Raw genomic sequence first — 24,903 nt, forward strand, 5'->3', positions numbered from 1 at the left:
GTAAGTTCTGTCCTCCCTCAAAAAGTGTCGTCCTACATGTCCTCCTTTTTGATATTTGAAAATTAATCTGTAAATCTCCATATTTGATAGATGATGAGCTGATCCATTGTGTATGATGTGATGTATTTGTATTTGACATGATGATTCGTCAAGGCTCGGTACAGTGTGGCGAGACACGATTATGAGATGCATGCTCTCCACACAGGAGAATTGTTCTGAGAGAGTGTGCCGTGCGCAAGAGTGCGCCGTGCACAAGTGGCTTTGTTTTTTTTCTTCAATTTATTTGTGTCTCCTTCTCATTGTAAAAAAGTTGGTCACCTTATCTTTTGAGATAAATAAGATTAAAAAAGAGACATTGCAAGAACTACTAGAATGCTACTTCAGTGATATGGATTATAATAACAGAATCGTGAAGGCCTGACAAGAGTTTCTTTTCCCCTCCTCTTATATGAAAGAGTGTTAAAGTGGGCTAATCCTAAGTTTCTTCCTGACCTCCTCCTATCTTTCCAGGATAAGCTGACGTGTTTGTAACAGTTGTCATATACTTTCTTCTCTGTACTACTTTGCACTAACACATTTCAACCTTAAGACTCACTTCACAAACAGGATCTCATTTCCATTGTCTCTGGAGCAGTATCCCTGGAAGCCACCACTTTTTGGGGATGACTATAGCCATTTTCTGCCTCTACACCCTGATGCCAAATCCAGATGAGAATAGTTCCAAAAGAGGACCTCCTTTCTCCTCCAAATCAGCTTTAGTGATACATATCAGATGGGTTTTGTCATCCAATGGTAAGATGATAAAGGACCAACCCGGTATGCCTTACCAAAACTGGTATGATATCTTGGGTAAAATCAGGAATGAGGAAGGCATTATTATATAAATAAGGAAAATAAATGAATGAGGTAGGCATTATTACAGGCTGGCTTTGTATTTCGTAACAGCAGCTGGAGGCCAGAGCTAGTGAAATGCTGATGACTAGGCCTTGGGGCTAAGCATAGGGGCTAGAACACTGCACTGCAACCAAGCAGTGACTGCTCTTTCCCCAAGAGCGCCCCACCTACCCTATTTCATACCCATCACCACTGTAATGTTACTGTCTATTTTCTTCCTCATAATTCCTATCCCCCTCTAACCCTTCCTTTCCCTTCAAAAGGGGACTTGCACTATTCCAAACTAGAGTGGTATTTATTTAACACAATCTAGAGGCTGGCAATTCCAGATGATTCTAGATGACTTACATTTTAAAAAAAGATTTTTTTAAAAAAAAGTCATAAGCATGCAGAAGGTAAACATCTGACAGGGTCTCAATCAGTACTCTATCCCAAGGCCTGAGAGAACAGCTGAATTTTCAATCACTTTCTGAATATCAGTGTGGCGGGGGAAGCATATGGCTCTCTGGCGGGATGCTGTGGCCAGTGGGCTCTTGGGTGGGGGATGCTATGACCAACGACACATATCCAAAATAGCTGACTGTATCTGGCACCAGGATGATTCAGCAAATCATTCAGCAGCCAAAAATGTGGTTCAGCTGGGCCAGTTTACTGCTCACATCCATACATACACTATCCCATGTGGAGGGGAACCAGGAACAAGAAGGGACAAGTGACTCCAGCCCACACCCAACTTTTCCAAACCAAGATCACTACTTCAATCCCATTTACTGCTTTAGAGATAATAAGATAATAACAAAGATAATAAAAAACCTGGGTTTTTGATTGTATATTTTTTCTATGGCGGGGCATTGTCTTTAGTTTGGGCCATCCAAAATTTATCTAGCATACTTCAAAGCACTTTCCATTGCTTTAAAGTAACCTGCTCTCTTCTATGTAGAGACTCACAGCTTCTGATTCCAGTTTCTATAGGTTAAATCGGAAGCAAGAACTAAAGAGTTACGCAGCTGTGAAATGAGATGAGATCAAACCTTACATTTTCTGCTTCCGTATTTCTCAGGTGAAGGGAGTTTCTGAAGGATTGACTTCTCGGCAAAATGTCTGCACAGACACACGAGACCTGTATCTTTTACCACAAACCACAGTATGAAACTTATGAGAGCTGTGTGACATAATTGCAATCTGGGGGATGTATGCAAATATGCCAGCTTCAGAGCTTTGCTTTGGATTTCTGTCAATCTCTTGGTTTTAGCATCAGATTTTCAGAGTTTCATTTGCAGTTTCTGTAATAAGTAAAACATAGTTTTAAAAAGACAATAAAAAGACAAAGCAGAGGTTGCAGGGGAGAGGATTCTATCTCCTGACTTTTAATGTTATTACCGATATATTGCCACAAAGGCCTTTTGGTAAAGCTGTGTTTTTGAATATTGTACAAATCACATTCCCACATGCTGAAGGTAGAGTCACTTTTGTATTGTCCACAAATCACAATTTCATCATGACAGTTGATTTCCATGTTTTTGATTGAGTGCTGAATCCAGAGTTTGAAATTGTTTACATTATTTCTTTACAGTTAAGAGAATTGATGACCATTAAGGCAAATGCAGACTTGAATGAAAAGTAATTCTCCCACTTCCATAATATTAGCCTTGGTGGCGCAGTGGTTAGAATGCAATACTGAAGGCTGCTTCTGCTGACTGCTAGCTGCCACCAGTTTAGCAGTTTGATTCTCACTGACTCAAGGTCAACTCAGCCTTCCATCCTTCCGAGATCGGTAAAATGAGGACCCAGATAGTTGGGGGAAGTATGTTGACTCTGTAAACCGCTTAGAGATGGCTGTAAAGCACAGTGAAGCGGTATAAAGTGCTATTGCTATTAGTTTAAATAGGGATATTTTTTGTTCCGGACTAGCAGGCTCGTAGCCTGCAAATCTGATTGGCCCGCTGATAACCGATTGTGATTGGTCGCCGTAGACTGATGCGATTGGCCAGTAAACGGGCTGCCGCGATTGGCCCTGCCAAGAGCGGCAAACTCAAATCGCCTTCATTGGCTGCTTAGCCGCAGCCAGCCCTATATAAGGGGCTGCTGCAGCTGGGTGGGGTTAGTTGCTCAGATCTGAAGTCACAAATAAAGAGCTGTTGTTGCTATCTGAGTCTTGCCTCCGTTCTTGAACCGTCCTCCCAGATCTAACATTTTTAATAAACGAAACAGGAAAATAATCGTTGAAATGAGCTCTTTTGTACTCTCTATTTCTTTCCCCCCATAATCACCACCATTTGCTGTATACTTCTATCAATGATGGGCAATTTTTTTTAAAAAAAGAACTCCCCACTTTTTCTTTTCAGTCAGGCTCTTTCTATATCTTTATTTAAATCAAACCAATGCCCATGAAGATATTTTTTTAATTTCAGGAAAAGATAGAAATTGCATGGTATCAAGTGTGGACCTATGACAGATAGGGTAAGATAGCAATATGCCACTTCACAATTGCCTCTTGAATGGCTTATCAGGTTTGAAGCCTAGTCAGCATTGCAGCAAAAATTCTTTTTGTGTTTAATTTTGTTTTAAAGTTTTCAGTGTTATGCTCTGAGTTGCTACTTGTGCCAGGTTCGGAAAATTGGTGTAAATAATACCATCTGCATCGGAAAAACCCCTTCAGTTTTGAATGTTTGTTTCACGTGCCGATTTGTGAAGGGACTGATACTTTGGTTTTGGTCGCTACAATGACCCTATGTTTCATTGGCTGTCACAATGAACAACTTCTTCACCCTCATTCTTGTTGTATAATAACAATTGTTGACAAATTTCAACACTTGAAGCTTTCATCTTTGCATTCAGCATGCAAGGAACTTTCTTGCTAAAGATTTCTGTTGTTGAGGAACATCTGTAATATGACCCACAAATTCCTGTGAAATGCCATACTTGTCAGCAATTTCCCTTAGAATGATCCACTGATTTTCCCTAATCAGTTCATCAAGTATTTCTTCTGTTAAAATAGTTGGTTGTTATCACAAGTTTTCCATTTCATTCTCAATAATACACATCAGCTCTTCCCAGTTTATTGCTTTAACTGTATTTTTATGCAGCAATGCACAGTATTCATGACATCACCATAAATAATCTACATTTCGTGGTGAATTTCAGTTGGAGAGACTTCTTCAGCAGTCAATTCAATCACAGCATGTTGCTAAAAGTGCACCAATGTGTACCCACTGCAGGCTTCCCTTTCATGAAGAGTAGCAGTGCAACTTTTTTCATAGCAAATTTCCTCCAAGAAATGAAAGAACAGATGCTAAAGAACCTGTTACAGCTTCTATCCCATCAGGAGTGCCATCTATTGGTGATGTACAACATTGAAGACAGTACTTTTCATTCAATTCTCATAAATGTGAGGGAAGTGCTTTACGTACTCTCCATAAGTTTTTCTTTCACCTAGCCTGTTATTAGCCTCTGTGTTTTAGAGATAAGAGAATTTCTTCTCTTTCTTTTCAAGATGTAGTTTTCTTACTGTATGTATCAAGAAATCTCTCTTTTACTTCAGTTATTATGCCTGTTCATTGATAGGTGAGCTAAATCTATATTCTGCATTCAAGTCAAATATATTATGAGCATACTTTGGTACAAATAGGACCTGCTGCTCAGTATTGTTTAGTACTCTGCATATGTTCAGGAGCACATCTTCTAACAAGGGGTAATGCTGACTTCAAACAGGATTATGGGTTGAGACCAGCTTCCAAGCTATGAACTACTGGGTAATCTGCAGTTAAGGATTACCAAAATAAGCACAGAAATCCAAGGACTAGCATGGCAAAATGCCCAGTTAGGATTTTCAATTGATTTTTTCAATTTTGACACGTGGCAAATTGCAAAATGCAGCTGAATGAGATAACATACCTCTTACTTTGTTTTAAATTTCAAAAGCCAGGATTGGGAAAAAATGTCTCCTGTATGTTCTTGGAAACTTTTGGAAAATGATTCTAGAAACCGAAAATCTCCCCATAGATAAGAGCCAAAGATCTTGGGAGGCCAGGAACATGTAAATGGAAATAGCGATATGCTTATTCATATCAAGGAACTGACAACTGTGAGTGAGGTTTGGGACTAATTAAAAACATTTACCAGTAAAATCTCTGTAAGTCCCATTGTTCCATCTGCTTAATGAAAAACAATGTGCTATTTAAGATGGCACAAGCATCTCAGACTATGTGAACCAAATGCTTGATCCAAGTAGAACTGTTTTAAAATAATTTGTATTGCAAGATGAAATTATATAGAAGTTGCTTTCCTTGTGATGTTTATGTCCCAATGTTTTGATATGCTGAAGCAAGCCATAAGAAAGCCTACTTTGGATCAGATAATATCCAAAATAAAGTGCAGGAATCTGAGATAATTTGAAAACTGGAGAAAAATCCTGTTTTATTTGCAACAGCAGATTACAGTTGCGGATATTTTGCCTGAAAAGGTCTAGCCAGCCTTTACAGATGTGAATTGGAGAGAGTTCAAGCCAAAATCAAGGGTTTTTCTCATAAAGGAAGGAAAAATCGTCAGGATGGGAAAAGGATAAAGAAGAGAACAGAGCTAAATCCAAAGGGCAAAAAATAATGCATTCTGTGAAAGAATTGTTCAGAGTAAGAAAAATACTGGTGGTCTGAATTCAGTTTATTTACATAGAGGAGCAACTTCTTTGTTGTTTTAAAATAAGGATTCTTTGTGACTCTTGAAACAAGCTGCAAAGGGTAGATACAGGAATAAACAGACAGGAAATAAGCTCACCAGAGATTAGAAAGGCTAATAAAATGTAGACTGATGAAAAGACAATTGCTTTACACGTTGCACTGTAGTCTCCAGTTCTGAGCTCCAAATGATTGAGTGTTAATTACGCAGTCAGAAAGATACATAGAGTTTAATTTGCTGATGGAAATTGCTCAATAAGAACAAGAGATGTGGATATTGTTGTGGAAAGGAATATTGTTAGAATCTAAACTTTTCAGAGTAATTCTCTGATAAGAGGCAACCAACTGAGCTTGAAAAGGAGGAGAGAGAAATTGCACTGAATGTTGGCGTAGAAAACTAGAACATCAGAATATAGAGCAAATCAGGCAGGTACAGAGGGAAGAATCAACCATCAGTTTCAAAATTATGCACAACAAATGTGCCAATCTATGCTGCCCTGTACGTTTATATAGTAAATGTCTTTAAGAAGCACACACATAAGAAAAAATACTGAGAGCACAGGAAATACTGCACCTCAGCAGTATTCTGAATAAACAAATCCACACTGACCACTTTTGAGCTGTTGTGGCACAGTGGTTAGAGTATTGCAGGCTGCTTCTGCTGACTGCCGACTTCCAGAAGTTTGGCAGTTCAGTTCTTAGCAGGTTCAAGGTTGATTCAGCCTTCCATCCTTCCAAAGTCAGTAAAGGAGGACTCAGATTGTTGGGGGCAAGAGGCTGACTCTGTAAACTGCATAGAGAGGGCTATAAAGCTCTGTGAGATGGTATATAAGTCTAAGTGGTACTGCTATTAGTTTAAATAGGAATCTTTTAAATAAAAAAATAAATTTTTAAAGAAAGATAATTTATATTTTGATGATTGAATTTTGAGTGAACAGATATCTAATTATTTAAAGGAAAATGGGTTTATTCGTAAGAGATCTGTTCCCTTTGCACTAGAACAAAATGGATCAACAGAAAGCATCATTCTCTATAGGTGTATGCTATTTGACTCAGGTCTGGATCAGAAATGGCAGGAAAAAACTATTCCTGCCATCTTCCAAACTGGCTAGTCATTACAGCCAATTCTTATTAGCTATGGTTCAACAGAAAATTTGGTTTAAATCATACTAGAATGTCTGGATTTACAGTATGGGGTTATATTTCTAAAGAGAAAAGAAGGAAACAAGTATAGTTGAACAAGGATGGGTATACAGCTGACACAAAAAAAATATGGGGATCCTAAATCTGTCCACTGGAAGGCTTAAAATAATAAATCTGACTTACTTTAATGAGAAAATAAAGCCAATTGGGAATTTGAACTTAGCAGCCACTAGTATGCAACATTACCACAGTTGTCCCTTGCCTGTGGTTTCAAACCAGCACTATACCCTGTTTCAGCACTAGTTGAGATGCAGTTCAGAGACACCTAACAAAGAGACATGCCTCTCTTCCCAGATAAACTCTTCCTTATGGTCAAAAGAAAAGAAATGAAGAGATAAAGACTTGAGCGGTATTTAAAAACTACCAATTCATGAAATTGGAAACTGGAAAGCAAGTGAAGAGATGGGATCTCTTCCCAAAAATAATATTTGGCAACTAGATAAATAACATTTAGTAACAAGAGCCAGTTTAGTCGAATGGTTAAGGCACCTGTCTAGAAACCAGGAGACCACAAGTTCTTATCTTGTCTTAGCATGAAAGCTGGCTGGGTGCTTTTGAGCCAGTTACTTTCTCTCAATTCAATCCACCTTACATTGTTGTTGTTGTTGTGGGGAAAATTGGAGGAGGAAGAAGTACTATGTAGAATAGAATAACAGAGTTGGAAGGGGCCTTATAGGTCATCTAGCCCAACCTCCACCCAAGCAGGAAATCCCACACCATTTATGACAAATGGCAGTCCAGTCTCTTCTTGAAAGCTTCCAGTGATGAAGCTCCCATAACTTCTAAAGGCAAATTGTTCCATTGGTTGATCGTTCTCACTGTCAGAAAATTTCTCCTTATTTCTAGGTTGACTCTCATTATTCCTTATCTGGCATTCAGCTGATTTTGTCGGTAGTACCTCTTATGTAGGGCAGAACAGCTGTTCCATAGGTCTGTTCATCTTCTAAGTCTCCATTATGTCTCAGTGTGTTTTTGTGGATCAGGCCTATGATTTTGCTTTTGTGAAAGCCATTGGCTGTCAGTACTTTAGTCAGGATGCATAGTTCAGTCTTTTTTAGTCAGGGTGCATAGTTCAGTCTTTGAACAGCCAACAGCTTCCACAAAAGCAAAATCACAGGGCTGATCCACAAAAACACACTGAGACATAATGGAGACCTAGAAGATGAACAGACCTATGGAACAGCTGTTCTGCCCTACATAAGAGATACTACAGACAAAATCAGTAAGATACTACAGAGGCATCACATAAAGACTGCCTTCAAAACAGACAGAAATATAGCAGCCATCCTAAAAAACCCCAAAGATAAAATTGACCTGGAAAACCAAGGCATATATGAAGTCCCCTGCGCATCATGCCCTGCCACATACATTGGACAGACCAATAGAAGAATAAGTACCCGCCTGGATGAACACAAAAATGCAGTAAAAAAGCTGGAACACACTTCCTCATTAGTCCAACACATGAAAGCCACAGGTCATAGCATCGACTTCAATGGCACCAAAACCCTAGCCACTATAGAAAACCCCAACTACAGAATCATCAGTGAAGCCATAGAGATTGAAAAAAGACCTGAAAGCATGAATAGAAGAGATGACTCCACCAGACTGTCAATTATCTGGAAGCCTGTACTCACAAACAAAAAAAATCTCCACACCACAAGCCAAGCAAACACCTGGGCACAAACAGACACCCCCCCGATACCTCCAGCTCAAACACACCCCAACCAGGCACCCAGATGAAACCTAGCTTCCTAATAAATGATAGCTGTCCATTTACTCAAAGCCAAGCCACACTAAAAGCCTCCAATACAGGAAACACAATGTTGCCAGCCAATCAAGACAAAAAAACGCTACAAAACAGACAGAAGATATTAGAAACACCAATCAAGCAGAACATAGCAAACTCCAAGACTAATAAACACAGACCAAGACTCCCAACCAATCAGGATGAAGAAAAAAACCATACTAACACAGCACAAGGCTAGCACCAAATTTAAAACAGAAACGGCTGTGCAAGCCTGACTCACAGACAAACACAATACAGAAGCCTGATGATGGCAGATGAGATTCTGCTGAAATGTCGCTACAACTTTAAAAGCACAACTATAATGACGTGGGAAAATACCCAAGCAAAGCTGAATACCATACATATAGATACCCGCGAAAACTTAAGAAAACAAACAAATATATATATATATGGTTTTTCTTGCCTAAAAGTTAGACTTTACTTTTCTTTACATTGAATTTCATTTTGTTAATTAGGGCTCAGTGTTCAAGTGTTGTCAAGATCCATCTGGATCTTGAGCCTATCGTCTAGGTAGGTATGTTGGCTATTCCTGCCAGCTTCGTATCATCTGCAAATTTGATAAGTTCCCCTTCTATTCCCTCATCTAAGTCTAATGTACTAATTACATCTAATGTAATTTGCTGTATTGAGTTATCTATAAAATTAATAAAGGCAAGATAAAAATAAAATAAAAAATACCTGCCAGTACAAAGGCAATATAATGCAGATGAGGCTTCAAGACAAAATGTAGTGGAAATGGAGAAGTATACCACTACAGAGCCAGATGGTTGGACTAGGAATAATCCCAAACTAGGGAGAGGACTATGATGAACTTTGCCTCTATTATGAAGCATACTTTATTTTTTAAAATTTATTTCTCAAATTTAGATATCTCCCATCTCGCTCACAGAGTGACTTTAGTCAGAATACTCTTAGGTATAGCAGCAGGAGAAGCACCGATGGTGACCAACTGGGTCTAAAGACTTATAGGGAGAATGAGAGATTCACATGGAACAGCCCCCAGAATTCTTTCAGAACCTGATGAGCAAACTACAGAAAAGCTTTTATGAACTAAAGCAAGCTATCAATGCCTGAAATGAGAAACTAAACCAAATGTTGTTTAAGGAAGGATTTGAACAAAGCAAGGCTGATCCTGCCTAAACTTGAGATTTATAAATAATAAAGAGACCTTTATCCTGAATTAAGGTTGATAGCTTGAAAAAGATGAGTAAGAAAAATCTCTTCAGCCAGGAACAGAAAATTATGGTCATTTAAAAATGTCTATGGCTGAGTGACCAATTCAGCCAACAACCTATGGAGGATAAATTTCTAAAGGAAGAAGAGCAAATCGTATCTGGTAGCAGTAAATATAGGAGGCTCTTGGAAAGCTTATATATGTCAACAATAACTAGACCAAATTTGGGTACATCAGTGGAAGTTACATATAAGAGTACAGATAGTTCTTGACACTACAAAATGGATATACAAGGTCAAGGATTTCAGTACTATCCTGTAAAACAAATTATTGCTAATGTGCCAACCAAGCCACAACCATACAAGTCACACAAACAAGATAGAAATAGTGAGTGTGTGTCCCTGATGATGATTAGGGGTGTTGGAGATTGCATCATCGCTTTCCATCTATGAACCTTTGGACCACTAAAGTTAATGCCAAGAGATACGGTAGTGCAAGAATATTAATAATTCAAATGCGTTCACAAACCTTTAAGCACCTCTGTGGGTAAGGGGAAGGCTTCTTTCATTGTCTGTCTGTCTGTCTGTCATCCAGCCTATAGGTAGTAAAATAAGACTCTTATGTTTAAGAAAGTAGAGAACTACTTGTTTTCTCCCTCTTGTCTCTCTCTCTCTTGGAGCCATTGTTTAAATAGAAGAGAGATATAGATAGAAATGCTATCCTGCATATATATTAATATGATGAAAGCATATTAGTATTTATTTATAGCTGTTCTTTGAATGGGACCTGCTGCTAATTACTTGGGACTCTTAGAGTTCAGAAGCACATCCTGAACTCCTATTAAAGAGTCCCAACTGAGTTCAAATCTCCCAATGAAATATACAGTATAAAGAAATATGCTATGTTGGTCTAATACATTTAAGCAATGAATTCAAGTAATTTGTCCATGTCCTTTATTATCAAGAACTTGTGCATAACAGTCCTATTCTGTATTCCCATTGTGTCCTTTAGCACATGAAATACAACATTATCAATGCTTTTATAAAATTGATTAATTAGAAAACTTTAAATTGCAGAGAACACAGGTTGCATCAGAAGCGCCTATTGTGCAATATGTATTTGATACCTATTTGTCTTGGGGATCATATCAACAATTCATGTGTCTCCTAACAGCCAGTATTCATGAAGTCTTTTTGTTGCAGGTCAGGTGAAAATGAGCTGCAAATAGAAGACATAGCTCAGTATATTTATTCTGAAGGTAAGTTGCTTGCTGGATCTTCTTTGTCTGGCATTTGAGGGCAAAGAAGAAAATGTTGCTGTAATCAATATGGATGAAGTAAATAATTCCATTGACCATTTAAAGCTGTCTGCATTGGGACAGGATGCTGGACTACATGAAACCTTTGGGTTAGATCCAGGAGAGCTTTTATTTTGTTATAACTACTAAACTGGGAAAATATCTTCAATTCCCCTTTTGGAGTTTTTTAAAATTACGAATGTTACAACAGATCCTCCATTCGCAGTTCCATTCAAATTTACATGTGTACAGATGGATGCCAGAATGTAATTTTGCCAGCGGCATGGAATGCACTCAGCAGATACATAAAAAAAAAACAGAAAGAGGAACAGTTAAAGTTAAACTGGGATTACTAGTTCAACGACCATTGAATTTAATAATTAATATAGACATCTACCAGCCACAAAAGAGAAAACACTTGGAGACTAGAAAAGCAGCATTTGCCAAACATGGAAAGAATGTGTATTTAAACTGTATATGCCTTGGATTACAAACATGATCAATAAAAATCAAATATTAGATGATTAAAAACCTGCTTAAAACTCATTAAAACATATGAAAAACTTAAAAGAAACATATCGAGACTTTTTCAGAACTGTAACAATGCAAGGAACAGTCAGCTCTAACTGCAAGTAATTCCAGAGACTGGGCTGCACTGTGGAAAAGCAAAATTAGCTGTAAGATAATCTTATATTGGCATGTTAAGCATATCAATATTGGAATCTAAAGAAGTCAAGTCTTTGGATCAATAAAACCTCAATTTTGTCCAATTTTAGCTTCAGTTTGTTTTTCCATAACCAGTTATTTACACTTTAGAGATCGGCACGGGGAGGATCTTGAGACATCCAAATTCAGCATGCAATAAAAGGACAAATATAGCTAAATATCATCAGTATATTAGCAGCAGATAGTCCTGAAACCACATATGATCATTTCTTATGATTTCTTAGACAGATCAATTAATGTGAGATCAGATTTTCTGGGCCATTTTTCAGAGGGGCAGACAGAATTTTCCCAATGTAATTTTTTGGTAGCAAAGCCATTTCAGAGGGATGCCAAATAAGTCAAGTATTGGTGAAAATGCTGGACTGTGGGGAAGAATTGGAAACATGTAGAGAAAGAAAAGAGAAGAAATGAAGCATAAATTGTATGTAGTTCTGTGTGTTTTATATATATTCTAGAGTACAGGAAAGATAATGACTCAATTTTCATAGTAGTCAAGAAGTTAAGAGGATGTCATTGGCCAGGTTGCTATAATCCCCTAGGTTTTAGTTATAAATTCAAAGCAAGTGAATAGCCAATATCCAGGAAAAGACAATACTTGGACTCCTGTATTTTCAATAAGCCAGCATGAGGAAACCGAAATATGGTTTTGGTAAAGCAGACAACTTCACATAAATGTAGTTTTGGTACAGGGACAACTTCACATAAATGCAGTTTTGTATTCTGATGCCTGGTGCAAGTCATGGCATTTCTGTGATTAACCTTGTCCTCCAAATTAATCACTCGGCTGTATCTTCCTCCAAGATACCAAAAGTGGAAGAAGGTTCCACAGTTCATAGTTTGCCCTTTTTCATTTGTGGAACTTCATAGACTTAATGCTTTCTCTCTATACAAAAGAAAGAAAAGAAATAGGTTGTCTAGTGGTTAAGGCACCAGACTAGAAAATGGGAGACCGTGAGTTCAAGTCCCATCTTAGCCATGAAAGTCTGACTTTGGGCCAGCCACTCTCTCTCAATCGAACCCACCCCACAGGGTTGTTGTTCCAGAGAAAATAGAAGGAAGGTGTGTCTCATCCTGTAAATATTGGCTAGGCAACAGAACGGAGGTAGTTCTAGCAAAAGATTGCAAGGAATTATTACAGAGTTCAAGCACAATTAAGGCTGCATGAAATCCTACAAATGTTTTGGTTATAGTGCAACAACATTACAGGAATTTGATTGTTACATTTTAAAAATTCTCAGTTGTAATAATCTCAGTTGTAATAATGGCAGGCAAACTGCCTGCATATCATTATAGTAAATTGGAAGTAATTTGTAGGTACAATTGTAGCCAATTGCTAAGACTGAAAAAGCAACTTTGCCTCGAAGAGAAACTTAGATTTCTCTTTCTTGAAACTTATTTCTCTCCTTCCTCTTTTCTCTGACCTTGTCTATCAAGGTGAGCAACTAGAAACAAGGGTATCAGCAGAAAAGTATGCAGCAATTGGGATCAGCAATTCAAAAGATGGTGGTGAGCTTAAGAGTTCCCACAATACGTTTCACAGTCCTTGATGAGTGAAGCTGTTCTTCAGATTGTTGTAATGAGAAACCTTATTGTAGTTTAATAATTAACACATTTCTGGGGGAACAAATCACATAAGCAATTCTTTTGAATTGTTTTTTTCTATGGTTTATTTTATTGTTGAAATCAAATGATTTTCAGTTTTATTTTTTTATTTTTTTTTAATTAAACTGAAAACTGTATCTTGTCAATGGAAAATGAAAAGTAATTTCATAGTCAAAATTTTCCTCTATTATATCTTGATGGCTTGACAGACTACCCAAAAGTACAATAAACTTGAACAATCAAGTAAGGTATTTCTGCATCCTAGAACTACGTTTAATATTGTGTTTTCTAAACTTGAATATTTTCATTTTATATCAGCTTGGATTCAAAGTCCTTCTGCAGTGATACATATTTTAAAGATCTATATCTATATTCCCCGAGACCCTTTCAGGGGTATATGAAATCAAAATTATTTGTTGAAAAATAATATATTAAAATTCCATTAAAATCATGAGAAGTGACAGTGGCAGTAGATGCATTAATTTTAATTTTTAATAAAAAGTATTCCTTGACTTACAACCATTTGTTTAGTGACTGTTTGAAGTTGCAATGGCACTGAAAAAAGTTACTTATGACTGTTTTTCACATTTACAACTGTTGCAACATCCCTATGGTCCCATGATCAAAATTTGGAAGCTTGGCAAGTGGCATGTATTTATGGCGATTGCACTATCCTGGGGTCACGTGATCACCTTTTGTGACCTTTTGACAAGCAAAATAAGTGGTGAAGCCAGATTCACTTAACAACTACAGTGATTCACTTAATTAGGGCAAGAAAAGTCATAAAATGTGTTAAAATTCACTTAGCAACTGTCTGGCATAGCAACAAATTTGGGGGCTCAATTGTGGTTGTAAGTCAAGGACTACTTCTGTGATAAATATCAATAAATATAAGCCATAGAAACAAAAACTTACATAAAATTTAAAAGTAGGACGGAGTTCTGAAAGAAAACAGTTTGAGAAAGCCTGCTTTACATTATGATATGAATAAGAAGAAACAATGAATTGGGGGTATTTCTGCTAACTGAGTCCTGAGATTTGTTAGTAAAATTGGTGCTTATGCAATCATTATACAAGTTCAATGCTGACTGTAGAGGTTTCTAAAAGTATGTTTAAAATATGTATAAACTAAGATTATTAAGAAATTGGATGTCCAGGATCCCATTCTGAGCTCACAGAAGTACAAAATACTGATTCTACCCAGCAGTTCTGAGTAGATGACTTGCAAATAAATAGTCCTCCATATTGAATGCTGATTCTGTACTTTCTCTCCCTGTTATCTCCATACATTTCCTCTGTCTTTCTCTCATCACAGAAACAAGTGTTGAAGGAAATCTATCCAAGGAATTTCCAAACTCTTCTGTGACTCAGCCTTCAACTCCAATAAAACAGGTAAAGAGCAACAAAGTCAAGAGTGGCCTGACTTTGCCACACTGATTCTTCATAGACATCAACATATATTTGTGTAGCACATAAGAGTAAAGATAGTCTTCAGGTTATGATAATAATTGGGAACAGAATTTCCATTGCTAAGCAATATAGTCGTAAAGCTCGTTGTCTGCATCGCTTAACAATGACTGTCCCAGTGGCCATCATAGCCTCCAGATCATGTGGGTCGTTAAAAGGTAAGTGGCAAGAGTCCCAGGCAAGGAGCAGGGTGAGTGGGTAGGTGGGTTCTGCAGAGGGGGCGATGCTGTGGGGAGATGCTACAGGGCATGGGCCAGCTGGAGAAGGATGCAGGCAGATTGGCAGGGAGAGAACTTCTTAATGTGGGCAAGCTGCAGGAGCCAAAGGCCAGTGCTTTTGAATGCAGGCAGGTTGGCGGGGGCTGTGGGCAGGTAATTCTGAGCACAAATGGGACAGCAGGGAGTACAGACAGGCACTACAGGGCATAAGTGGGATGGTGGGGGCCACCACAGAGCAGGTACTACAGAATAAGGTTGTAAATGGTGATCACATGACTGCAGCTCGTTCTGACATCATAATTGCAAGAATGGCATCCAGATACCCGAATCACAATCATATGACCATGGGGATCCTGCAAAGGCCACAATTTCATAAACTGATTGTAAATCCATCTGGTATATTTTTCAACAGCCACTGAATAAGTAGTGGCCATAAATTGAGGGCAACCCGTATACTTTGTGCAATATTTTAGGTAATAATTATGCTAATGTACAAATGATACATAATATACTTAATGACAATATATGAGGAATAATAAATCATGCAGACATAAATAGCAAAGAGCATTCAGTTATATTTTAAACACACACACACATATATATATACATATTCATATTCTTATATATATTTCATATTCTCCCATGAGCTGTTCAGAGCATCCAGTAGTGGGAGGTGATTCAGTCTCTGTAAAGGCTGGTCCTAATTTGTGGGATGCTCCTCCTCCTCCACGGGACTCCTCACAAGTGTCCCCCAGTTTTGGCTCAGCTTCATTGAGAATAGGCAGTGCTTTTATTCCTTCCTTGGCCGAAACAGGAGAAAACAGTTAATTCAGGTTTGAAAATAGCCCAATCTATCTTTCAAATCCCCCAAACATTCGACAGCTGACAGAGCTTCCATCACCTGTTATCTGGCCAATGGAGCCCGTCTTATTATTGGGGAGCGCTCCCGACAACCCCGGGGTGGTTGGAGACACCGGCCTCGAATCGTGCTTCTCCTATCTACCCGATTTAGCTTCTGCAGCATTGTTCAAATGGCCCGAGGCTAGATTAACTCTCCTCTCAGAAGACACCGTTTTGGGGTGGGGACATAAGCATCCATTTGTGCCCTTCCTCACCATCCTAGTTGGTTGAGGGAAGCCGTCTGAGGCATTTCCCTTGCACAGCGGGAGATTGCTGCTGGTCTGCATGCGCCAAAAGTAAATGGTCTGGCGGCATTGTTTTTCCCTTGATAAATAAACCAGGTGGCAGCGCTGAGCTCCAAATTCTTTGCAGGCTGTGAGAAGCATTGTTCCCCTTTAGAAGTTTCTGCTTAAGGAACCCAGGGAAATTCAGAACCATCGTTTGTCTGCCTTTGGGGGGTTTTCTGTGCAACAAAGATTGTTGGCCCAACCCTCACAGCCCATCTGATCCAGCAGCACAACAGTGAGCACCAAGGCTTAAGTCCGCCTGTGCAGGGAAGCTGTTGCAGGCCACTGAATTCTCAGTTTTTTTATTTCATTCTGGCCTGATAGATGTCTTTAATTTGGCTAATCTGGCAATTTAATTAATCAGCTGCATTATTGGCACAATTAACCATATTCATCATCATCATCATCATCATCATAACAACAACAACAACAACAATACAAATCATATTATTACAAAAAAGGGGGAGTAGTGTTGCCAGGGTCCCCTGTCCATTCCTGGAACAAGTCCCTGGGCATGCCTACCGCCCAAATATTACAGCCTCCACTAATGGGCATACTGTACTATTTTCAATAACAATGGCAAGTGGCAATAGTTCCCGAGCATCAACCTCAAAGGCTATGTCTAAATCCCAGAGCAAGTCAAAACAGCCCAAGGGAACTTCCAAAGCTGCGGAAAAAGATGCCAAGGGGCGCCAAAATGAAAAGCACATGAAAAAGTGCACATGAGAGGCTGAGATAAACTCTCAAGCTTTGTCTCCCCCTAACCAGAATTGGCCATAAGCCCCCCTCCACCTCCTCCCCTGGATCTGTCCGTACCATCCAGGCACAGTGCGACTCCTCAAGTACAACCAAGTAACTCAATGGTAGCTCCAGTCACACAAAGGCCATGTTTACTCCAACAGTGGTGGGACTTCGACAGGAGGAGGCCCTCCCGGAGGAGATTCCCGTGAGGATGAGAACTTGGGTGGAACTAGCAATAGATTTGGCCTAGCTCTAGAATTTCAATCCACTCCCCCAAACTTCTTCATGTCATGCCCTCTTTCTAGAGATTCAGTTAAAAGGAATCTTATGGAAACAGCTATCTATCATTTACTAAAGATCCAAGCCATTCAACCTGTGGTTCTAAGCCAGCGTGGGCAGGGTTTTTACTCACACCTTTTTGTTGTTCCAAAGAGTTTGGGGGGTTGTGGGGTGGAGAACAATTTTAGATTTAAAATCCTCAACCGTTTCTTGGTCTCTCGCAAGTTTAAGATGACCACCTTACAATCTATTTTGCTCGGCATTAGACAGGGTGACGTCCTAATGTCAATAGATTTAACGGAGGCATATTTACATATTCCAATTAGGCCAACCCACAGCAAATTCCTCAGATTTTGCTACAACAGTCAACATTTTGAATATGTAGCCCTTCCCTTTGGCTTAGCCTCTGCCCCCTAAACCTTTACAAAGGTTCTCGCAGCCTTGGCCACCCATCTCAGAGGTAGACCTGTCCGACTACAGTGCTATCTCGATGATATCTTAATTTTGTAAACTTCCAATCAGACGGCAATTAGAGACACTCAAATCACATTGCAGACACTAGAACAACACGGCTTCTCAATAAATTGGACAAAGAGTCATTTAACACCATCGACTCGATTGCTCCACCTGGGGACAATTATAGACACAGTTGAAGGAAAGGTTTTCCTGTCACCAGATAGACAAAAGAACATACTTCAATTAGCTACAGAGATCAGAATGCTCAAGCGGGTACCCTTGGCCAATCTCTCCAAATTACTAGGCAAAATGATCCCATGCATATCTATTATTCCCTGGGCTCGGCTCCACACTAGATCACTGAAGTGGTTCCTCCTTCTGTACCAGTGGTCAGGAAGAAGCAACTCCAAGTCCAGGTCAGTATACCATCGAAGGTCCTCATCTCTCTCCACTGGTGGACCAGGCCAATCATCAACAAAGGTTGCCAGTTCAAAGAGCCCGACAGACTTACCATCACAACAGATACCAGCCTGTTTGGATGAGGAGCACACTATCAGTCCCTCACAACCCAAGGCCGTTGGTCCTCCATAGAACAGTTGTGCAGCATAAACTGCAGTCCATCTGGCTCTTCGCAGCTTCTTCCCACAGATTTGGAACCAACACGTGCTGATCTTGACCGATGTGACAACAAAGGCCCACATAAACAAGCGGGATACGCATTCGAAACAACTCATGCGGGAAGCGGAGCAACTGTGTCGTTGGGCAGAAAACAACCTGCTCTCCATCAGGGCAGAGCACATATTGGGTCTGTCAAATACCCAGGCAGACTGGTTAAGCAGGGCTATGGTCGATCAATCGTAGTGGCGCCTGCACCCAAGTCTATTTCAAGAGGCGGTTCGGAGATTCGGTCAGCCAGTCATAGACTTGTTCGTTTCACCCCTCAACTCTCAGCTCCCGAGATTCGTGTCCAGATACCCTTCACAAGGTGCAGAGAACATCAATGTGCTCTGCTGCTGCTGGCCTCCGGGTCTTCTTTACTCATTCCATCCACTTCCAGTGATTGCCAAAGTCATCCAGAAGCTTCTGGAAGAGAGAGTGGAACTCTTGCTGGTGGCACCATACTGGCCCAGGTGGCCGTGGTTTGCAGATCTCTGGGATCTGTCCTTAGCAGAACCATGGAGAATTCCGCCAGATGGAGTCTCGCTCGCCCTCTTCAACATCCAGACCCTCAATGGCTACACCTTGTCGAATGGAGGTTAAGCGGAGATGTCAGAAAAGAGAGCAGTTCTCTAACAAAGTCATTGCCACCATCCAAGCGGCCAGGCGCCCCTCAATAACTTGCATGTACAATGCCACTTGGACTAGTTTTTGTAAATGATGTGTTAAATCTTGCATCGATTCCACCTCTCCATCACTGGCACAAATATTGGAGTTTTTACAAGAAGGACTAGACAAGGGTCTCTCACCAAATACTTTGAGAAGACAGGTAGTGGCCCTGGCCTTGGTCGTTACTTGTGGAGACCTACCATCTATTTCTCATCACCCACACATACGGAGTTTTCCCTCTGGTGGTTCACTGTTATCCGACTTGGGACCATAACAAGGTTCTCATAGCACTCACGAAGTGTCCCTTCAAGCCCTTGAAGACTACAAGTCTCCACTTTCTAACATACAAAGTAGTTTTTTGAGTAGCAATAACATCTGCTCGACGTATTTCGGAACTGGCAGCCTTATCGATCTGGCAGACAAGATCTCTGCATCTTTCATTCAGACAGAGTAGTCCTTCGTCCTGACCCTATGTTCATACCAAAAATTAATTCGGCTTTTCACAGGGCACAGGAATTGGTACTCCTGAACTTCTGTCCGAAGCCAACTCGGGCTAGAACACCAATGGCATCGACTTGATGTAAAACGGGCCCTATGTATGTATATTCACCATACAGCGCCTTTCAAAAAAATGAAAAATCTTTTCATTTCGTTTCAGCCCACCACTCAACGATGCAAAGTCTCATCTTCAACAATAGGTCGATGGTTAAGAGCTCTGATAGCTAAAACATATGAGGCTCAATCATTACCAGTGCTATAACAGCGCATATGACCAGAAGCGCTGCAACATCGGCAGCATGGGCCACACAAGTGCCAATAACAAAAATTTGTCGGGCGGCAACTTGGGCCTCTCCATCGCCCTTCATTAGGCACTATAAAATAGATATCTTTGCCTCAGCTGAGGCTTCCTTTGGCAGGAGAGTTTTGCAATGGGTCCATAAGGCCCAGGAGGGGACTCCAAACCAGACGGAGACCCTCCCATAGGATAAGCAAACTTTGGTATGTCCCATTACTGGATGCTCTGAACAGCTCATGGGATAAAGGGCGTTGGTACTTACCTGAGACGCCCATCCTCTGTGAGCTGTGAAGAGCATCCAGCCCCACCCAATTTCCGTCTGGTGGGGTCATGTTCCGGCCAACGATTAGATCAGGCATACGGGGCAAGGGTGTTCATCACTTCCTCTTTGCCAAAACTGGGGGACACTTGGGAGGAGTCCCATGGAAGAGGAGGAGCATCCCACAAATTAAACCAAGCCTATACATACAGAGATTGAAGCACCTCCCACTACTGGATGCTCTTCACACCTCACAGAGAATGGGCGTCTCAGGTAAGTACCAACACCCTTTTCCATCTGAGCAGTTTTCTGATTTTTTAGCTGACAATTTTCCTTATATTCTTTTTTCACCTAAATTTTATTTATTCTTAATATTCCTGTCACCACACCTTTAAATGTATATATCCTTAACATTTACAAAATTAGATCTCATATTGCTCATTACACTGTTATTTTTATTCATATTATTCTTGTTTTTTCAGCGCTTAGATTTGTTTGTTTTGAGCAAATAATACCAAATAATTACAATAATCTTGGCTTGCAAAGGAAATCAGTCCTGTGAAAAGTTGGCAGGTTGCTGACTGTTTCCATCACTTCAGGGAAGTGGCTTTATTCAAACCTCTATTATTAAATGTGTCCTGTATAAACAGTTCCTCACCTAGCATGTTATAACTGGTGTCATGACAACAGTAATCTGGAGTTGATAGCATTTCCCCCAAAATGTATGAAATTAGTAGTTGATCCTACCATTATTGCTTGGAGATTAATGTTTTGATTAGATTTTTTTTTCCTTCAGCATCTTGAAATCCTTTCCAAATGACAACAGTATCTTTGCATTGCAGTATCCATTTTTCCAAAAAAATTCTTAAGGCTATTGTGGTATACAGGTAATCCTTGGGTGACGACTGTAATTGGGACTGGAATTTCCATTGCTAAGTGATGCAGTTGTAAAGTGTGACATCACATGACCACATCATTTGGCAACAGCAATCCAGGCAGTCCCCATTGCCATTATTAACCAAATCCCGCTGGTTGTTGAAATAGGACCCACCCCTCCTGGCTTGCTCCCTTCCAGCCCAGAGCCTTGATAAAGTAAGGGACTGCCTTCTCTTGACCTCTTCCCACCTGTTTATCCTGCCTATCTCAATCAAAGACAGAATGAAAGAAGTTGAAAAAAAAATACATTTACTAAAATGGAATCAAATTATCAAGAAAACTTTGGTTAAAACAGTGAAGAAGTTGTTAAAATTATTCCAATTGAAACATTGGCCCAAATGAGCCAGTTGATGTATGCCATAGTTATAGTATGTAACTACTGAGAAATTGGGGCTTCAAATACGAAGGAATGAAGTTATTAAGAAAGGAAAACCTAAATGGTACATGCAAATAGAATTGAAAATAAAGAAAATTTACATAAACTTGACTAATTTAAAGAATTTGAAGCAAGGAACCTTGGGAAAAAAAAAATCAAAACTGTGTGTGGGTATGGGTGAAGTACAACCTGGACAGTAAAGGAATTTTAGAGGCTGCAGAACAGTTGAGAGAAAGTGTTATGGCTATTACAGAGAAGATCACGTAATATGAGAATCAAATAAATCAGTTCCTGCAGATTTTGCAATTTAAAGCAAATCAATATTAAATTCCACAAAATGCTTGAAAAAGGGAAAGGACTAACTACAAATGAAGCCTGACAGAGACCCTAAAATTTTGGAAATGTTTATGGGAAAACAGTAGGAGTACAGTATGGTTCAAACAAATTGAACATGCATCGGAAATAGTCAGTATGGAAAAACATTAGGGCAATTGAAGAAATGGTATGAAAGCAATCAGAGAAGGTAAAAACTGGAATGCTTCTAGAGCAGACGAGCTGCATGGATTCAGGTTAATCTACAACTGAGGTTGGCAGACCAGATGAATAGAGGGTTTTGGAAGCAGCAGTCACCAACTGGTGGTCCGTGAGAAAATTTTGGTGGTCCGCAGAAAATTTATTTGCATTTTTCATATTGCACTAAATCCTTAAACTACGACTCCTGGGCCAGATACGTGCAATGAATGTGTTGCTGCAGAGAGTCTCCCACTTCGGGGACTTTTTGTGCGGCTTTGAGGGAGGCATAAATTCCAACTTGGGGTCTGCTTCAGCCTCCTGGTGTGGGGCTTTGAGTGAAGGCTGGAGGGAAGTGCCACTGGTGGCGAAGAGCCAGAGGGCCTTGTTCCAGTGGGACTATATCATGGCCTGAAACTGGCTGACCATCTCAGTCTGCTGAGCCTCCAGGCACCAGTACCTGGCCTTGCACTCCTGCAGGTCTTCTCTCTGCTTGGAAAGGTTATGCTCATAGTCCTCAGTGAGGTGCTTTTGCTGAGCCTCCTCAGTCAGATCCAATTTAAACTGAACCAGCTGTTTTGCCAACTCTTTCTTGTGGTGGCTACTCAGCTCTAACAGCTGCTTCCTGTTGGGGCCCTAAGGAGCTCGAGCGAGCAGGCAAGGGAGTGGCTGGGAGGGGAGGGGCAAGTAGAGGTTGGCGAGGTGCCCCTCAACAGGAGTGACATCAAGTTGGCCATGCCCGCCCAGTCACATGACAACCTTGCCATGCCCAACCAGCTGGTCATTAGCAGATCACATTGGTGGTCCGTGCAATTTAAAATTATGAATTTAGTGGTCCCTGAGGTCCGAAAGGTTGGTGACTCCATTTGGAAGAACCAAAAACCAGAAAATGATTAAACGGTTAGAAAGTCATTCCTAATTCTGTAGGATAAGGAGAAGGGGATAGAGGACTGTTACAGATGAAGCAAACTATGGGAGAAGAAAAATATGGTTTGAATTAAGAAAAGCCAAAAGCCTTTGCTGAAGGAAGTCAGTAAAAAAAAAAAAGCACTTGAAACAACAAAGGTGAAAGCTTTAGTGACACTGAATATAGAAAAGAAGCAAAACTGATGTGTTAATTGAAAAAACAAGCCAATGCCTGGCTAATACTTGAAGAATATAGAAGAAAAAGTCAGTTTAAAAAGCCCATATGTTAAGATCTGGAGCATTATAAAAAGAAACCAAAGGCCTTATTTTAACAGCTCAAGAACGAGCTTTGCCAACTAATAGCATGAAGGTAAAATTCAATATGTAAGACGCAATATGTAAGATGCAAATGTCATCTTTGTAGTAAAGAGGATGAAACAATTGACCATTTGATCAGTGGCTGCAGCAAAACTTCAAAATTGACAAAGCATCATGACTGAATTGCCAGAATTAGAGATTTTACTGGGAGTTTGTATCTTAATGGATAAAAAAACTATAGGAACCATCAAATTGAGAAAAACTTGGCAATTTTAAGATCTTATGAGACCTTAAGATTCAAACAGACAGGCATCTTGTTCATAATATGCATATCTAATATTGAAAAGAAGAAAGTCTGGTTCATTGATGCTCTATTTCAAGTGATTGAGGAAAAACAATTGGAAAAAGTTACAAAATACTGAAATTTACAGATTGAACGTTTATGGAAAAATAAATCCTTTGCTATATCAGTTGTGATTGGAGCACTTGGAGTGATACCAAAAGAACTTTCTCAATATTGGGAAATACTGAATTTATCAGTTCTGAAAATCCCAATTTTACACACACACACACACACAAAACCCCAACCCATCCTGCTTGGAACTGCCTACATTCTTAGATGCTACAGGAGCTTAATAGATCCTTGATTAGGGCTTGAATTATTAAATTTCCACTAGTTTTGATCGCTCACACATGTATAATAATGCCTCCAGTGACGCATACCCTTAATATGGTTGTGGGTCTTGCATGCTCTGTGGAGAATTAAGAGCTACAACAGAGCTTCAACCATACCAGACCAGTCTCATCAGAGAAGCTGCACAAAGAGGGCCTCTCCCATAATCAATATGGAGAGATGTGATTTATATGCTGGATCGATTATTGCCTAGGTCAACAAGGGCATGGTAGGTGTTGGAGTTCCTGGATATCTGATAACAATTGGGGACTGGAAACTAAAACAATTGAAGAACGGCCACAGGAATTGGGTATATCCAGTTTAATGAAAAGGACCAGGGATGACTGCACCTTAGGGTGGGACAAGAAGCCATGGATGGAAACTAACCAAGGAGAGAAGCAACCTAGAACTAAGGAGAAATTTCCTGACAGTGAGAACCAATTAATCAGTGGAACGACTTGCCTCCAGAAGTTGTGGGTACTTCAACACTGGAAGTTTTAAAGAAAAGTTTATACAACCACTGGTCTGAAATGGTATAGGGTTTCCTGCCTGAGCAGGGCGTTGGACTAGAAGACCTCCAAGATCCCTTCCAACTCTGTTATTCTTTAAATCAGGAGTCGCCAACCTTTTGGACCTCAGGGACCACCAAACTCATAATATTAGATCCCAGGGACCACTAACCGGTTCTATGGGCGTGGCCTAATTTGTGGGTGTGGCTTGGTGGTCATGTGACTGGCTGGGCATGGCTTGTATGTAAACATTATAAATATTTATATAAATATTGAATATTTTTGTAAAAAAGATAAACTTTTACCCAAAATCAGGCAAAGCAGGCAGATTGAGTTGCTCACAGAATCATTCTATCTATCTGCCATCGGCTAGCTCAGTCTCTCAAATTTGCTTGCCATGAGTCTGCACTGAATTTGCTTGCAAGCAAACCTTCAGTCCTAAGGGAGGTTTGGCTGTACTTAAAAGCAGAGCCGAAGATCTAAAGACTAGCTAGAAAGCAAGAAATCCAACTGTTTTCTGCTTCCTAGCTAATCTAAACCTCGGCACAGCAGAACAGATGATGGTCGGAG

At 39.9% G+C, this 24,903-nt stretch overlaps 1 protein-coding gene across 1 annotated transcript in view; it reads left to right on the top strand.

Annotated features, from left to right (window-relative positions):
* The window catches only part of PPP1R3F (protein phosphatase 1 regulatory subunit 3F), a 42,957-nt gene that overhangs the window by 13,329 nt on the left and 4,725 nt on the right, over positions 1–24,903 (top strand). Inside the window, exons 2-3 of the mRNA XM_026711653.2 lie at positions 10,954–11,009; positions 14,692–14,768. Of these exons, the coding sequence (XP_026567438.1) occupies positions 10,954–11,009; positions 14,692–14,768 (133 nt within the window). The remainder of the gene's footprint in view (positions 1–10,953; positions 11,010–14,691; positions 14,769–24,903) is intronic.

This window comes from Pseudonaja textilis, chromosome 2 (genome assembly GCF_049901715.1).
Source record: "Pseudonaja textilis isolate UNSWEBS1 chromosome 2, rPseTex1.2, whole genome shotgun sequence".
NCBI lineage: Eukaryota > Metazoa > Chordata > Lepidosauria > Squamata > Elapidae > Pseudonaja > Pseudonaja textilis.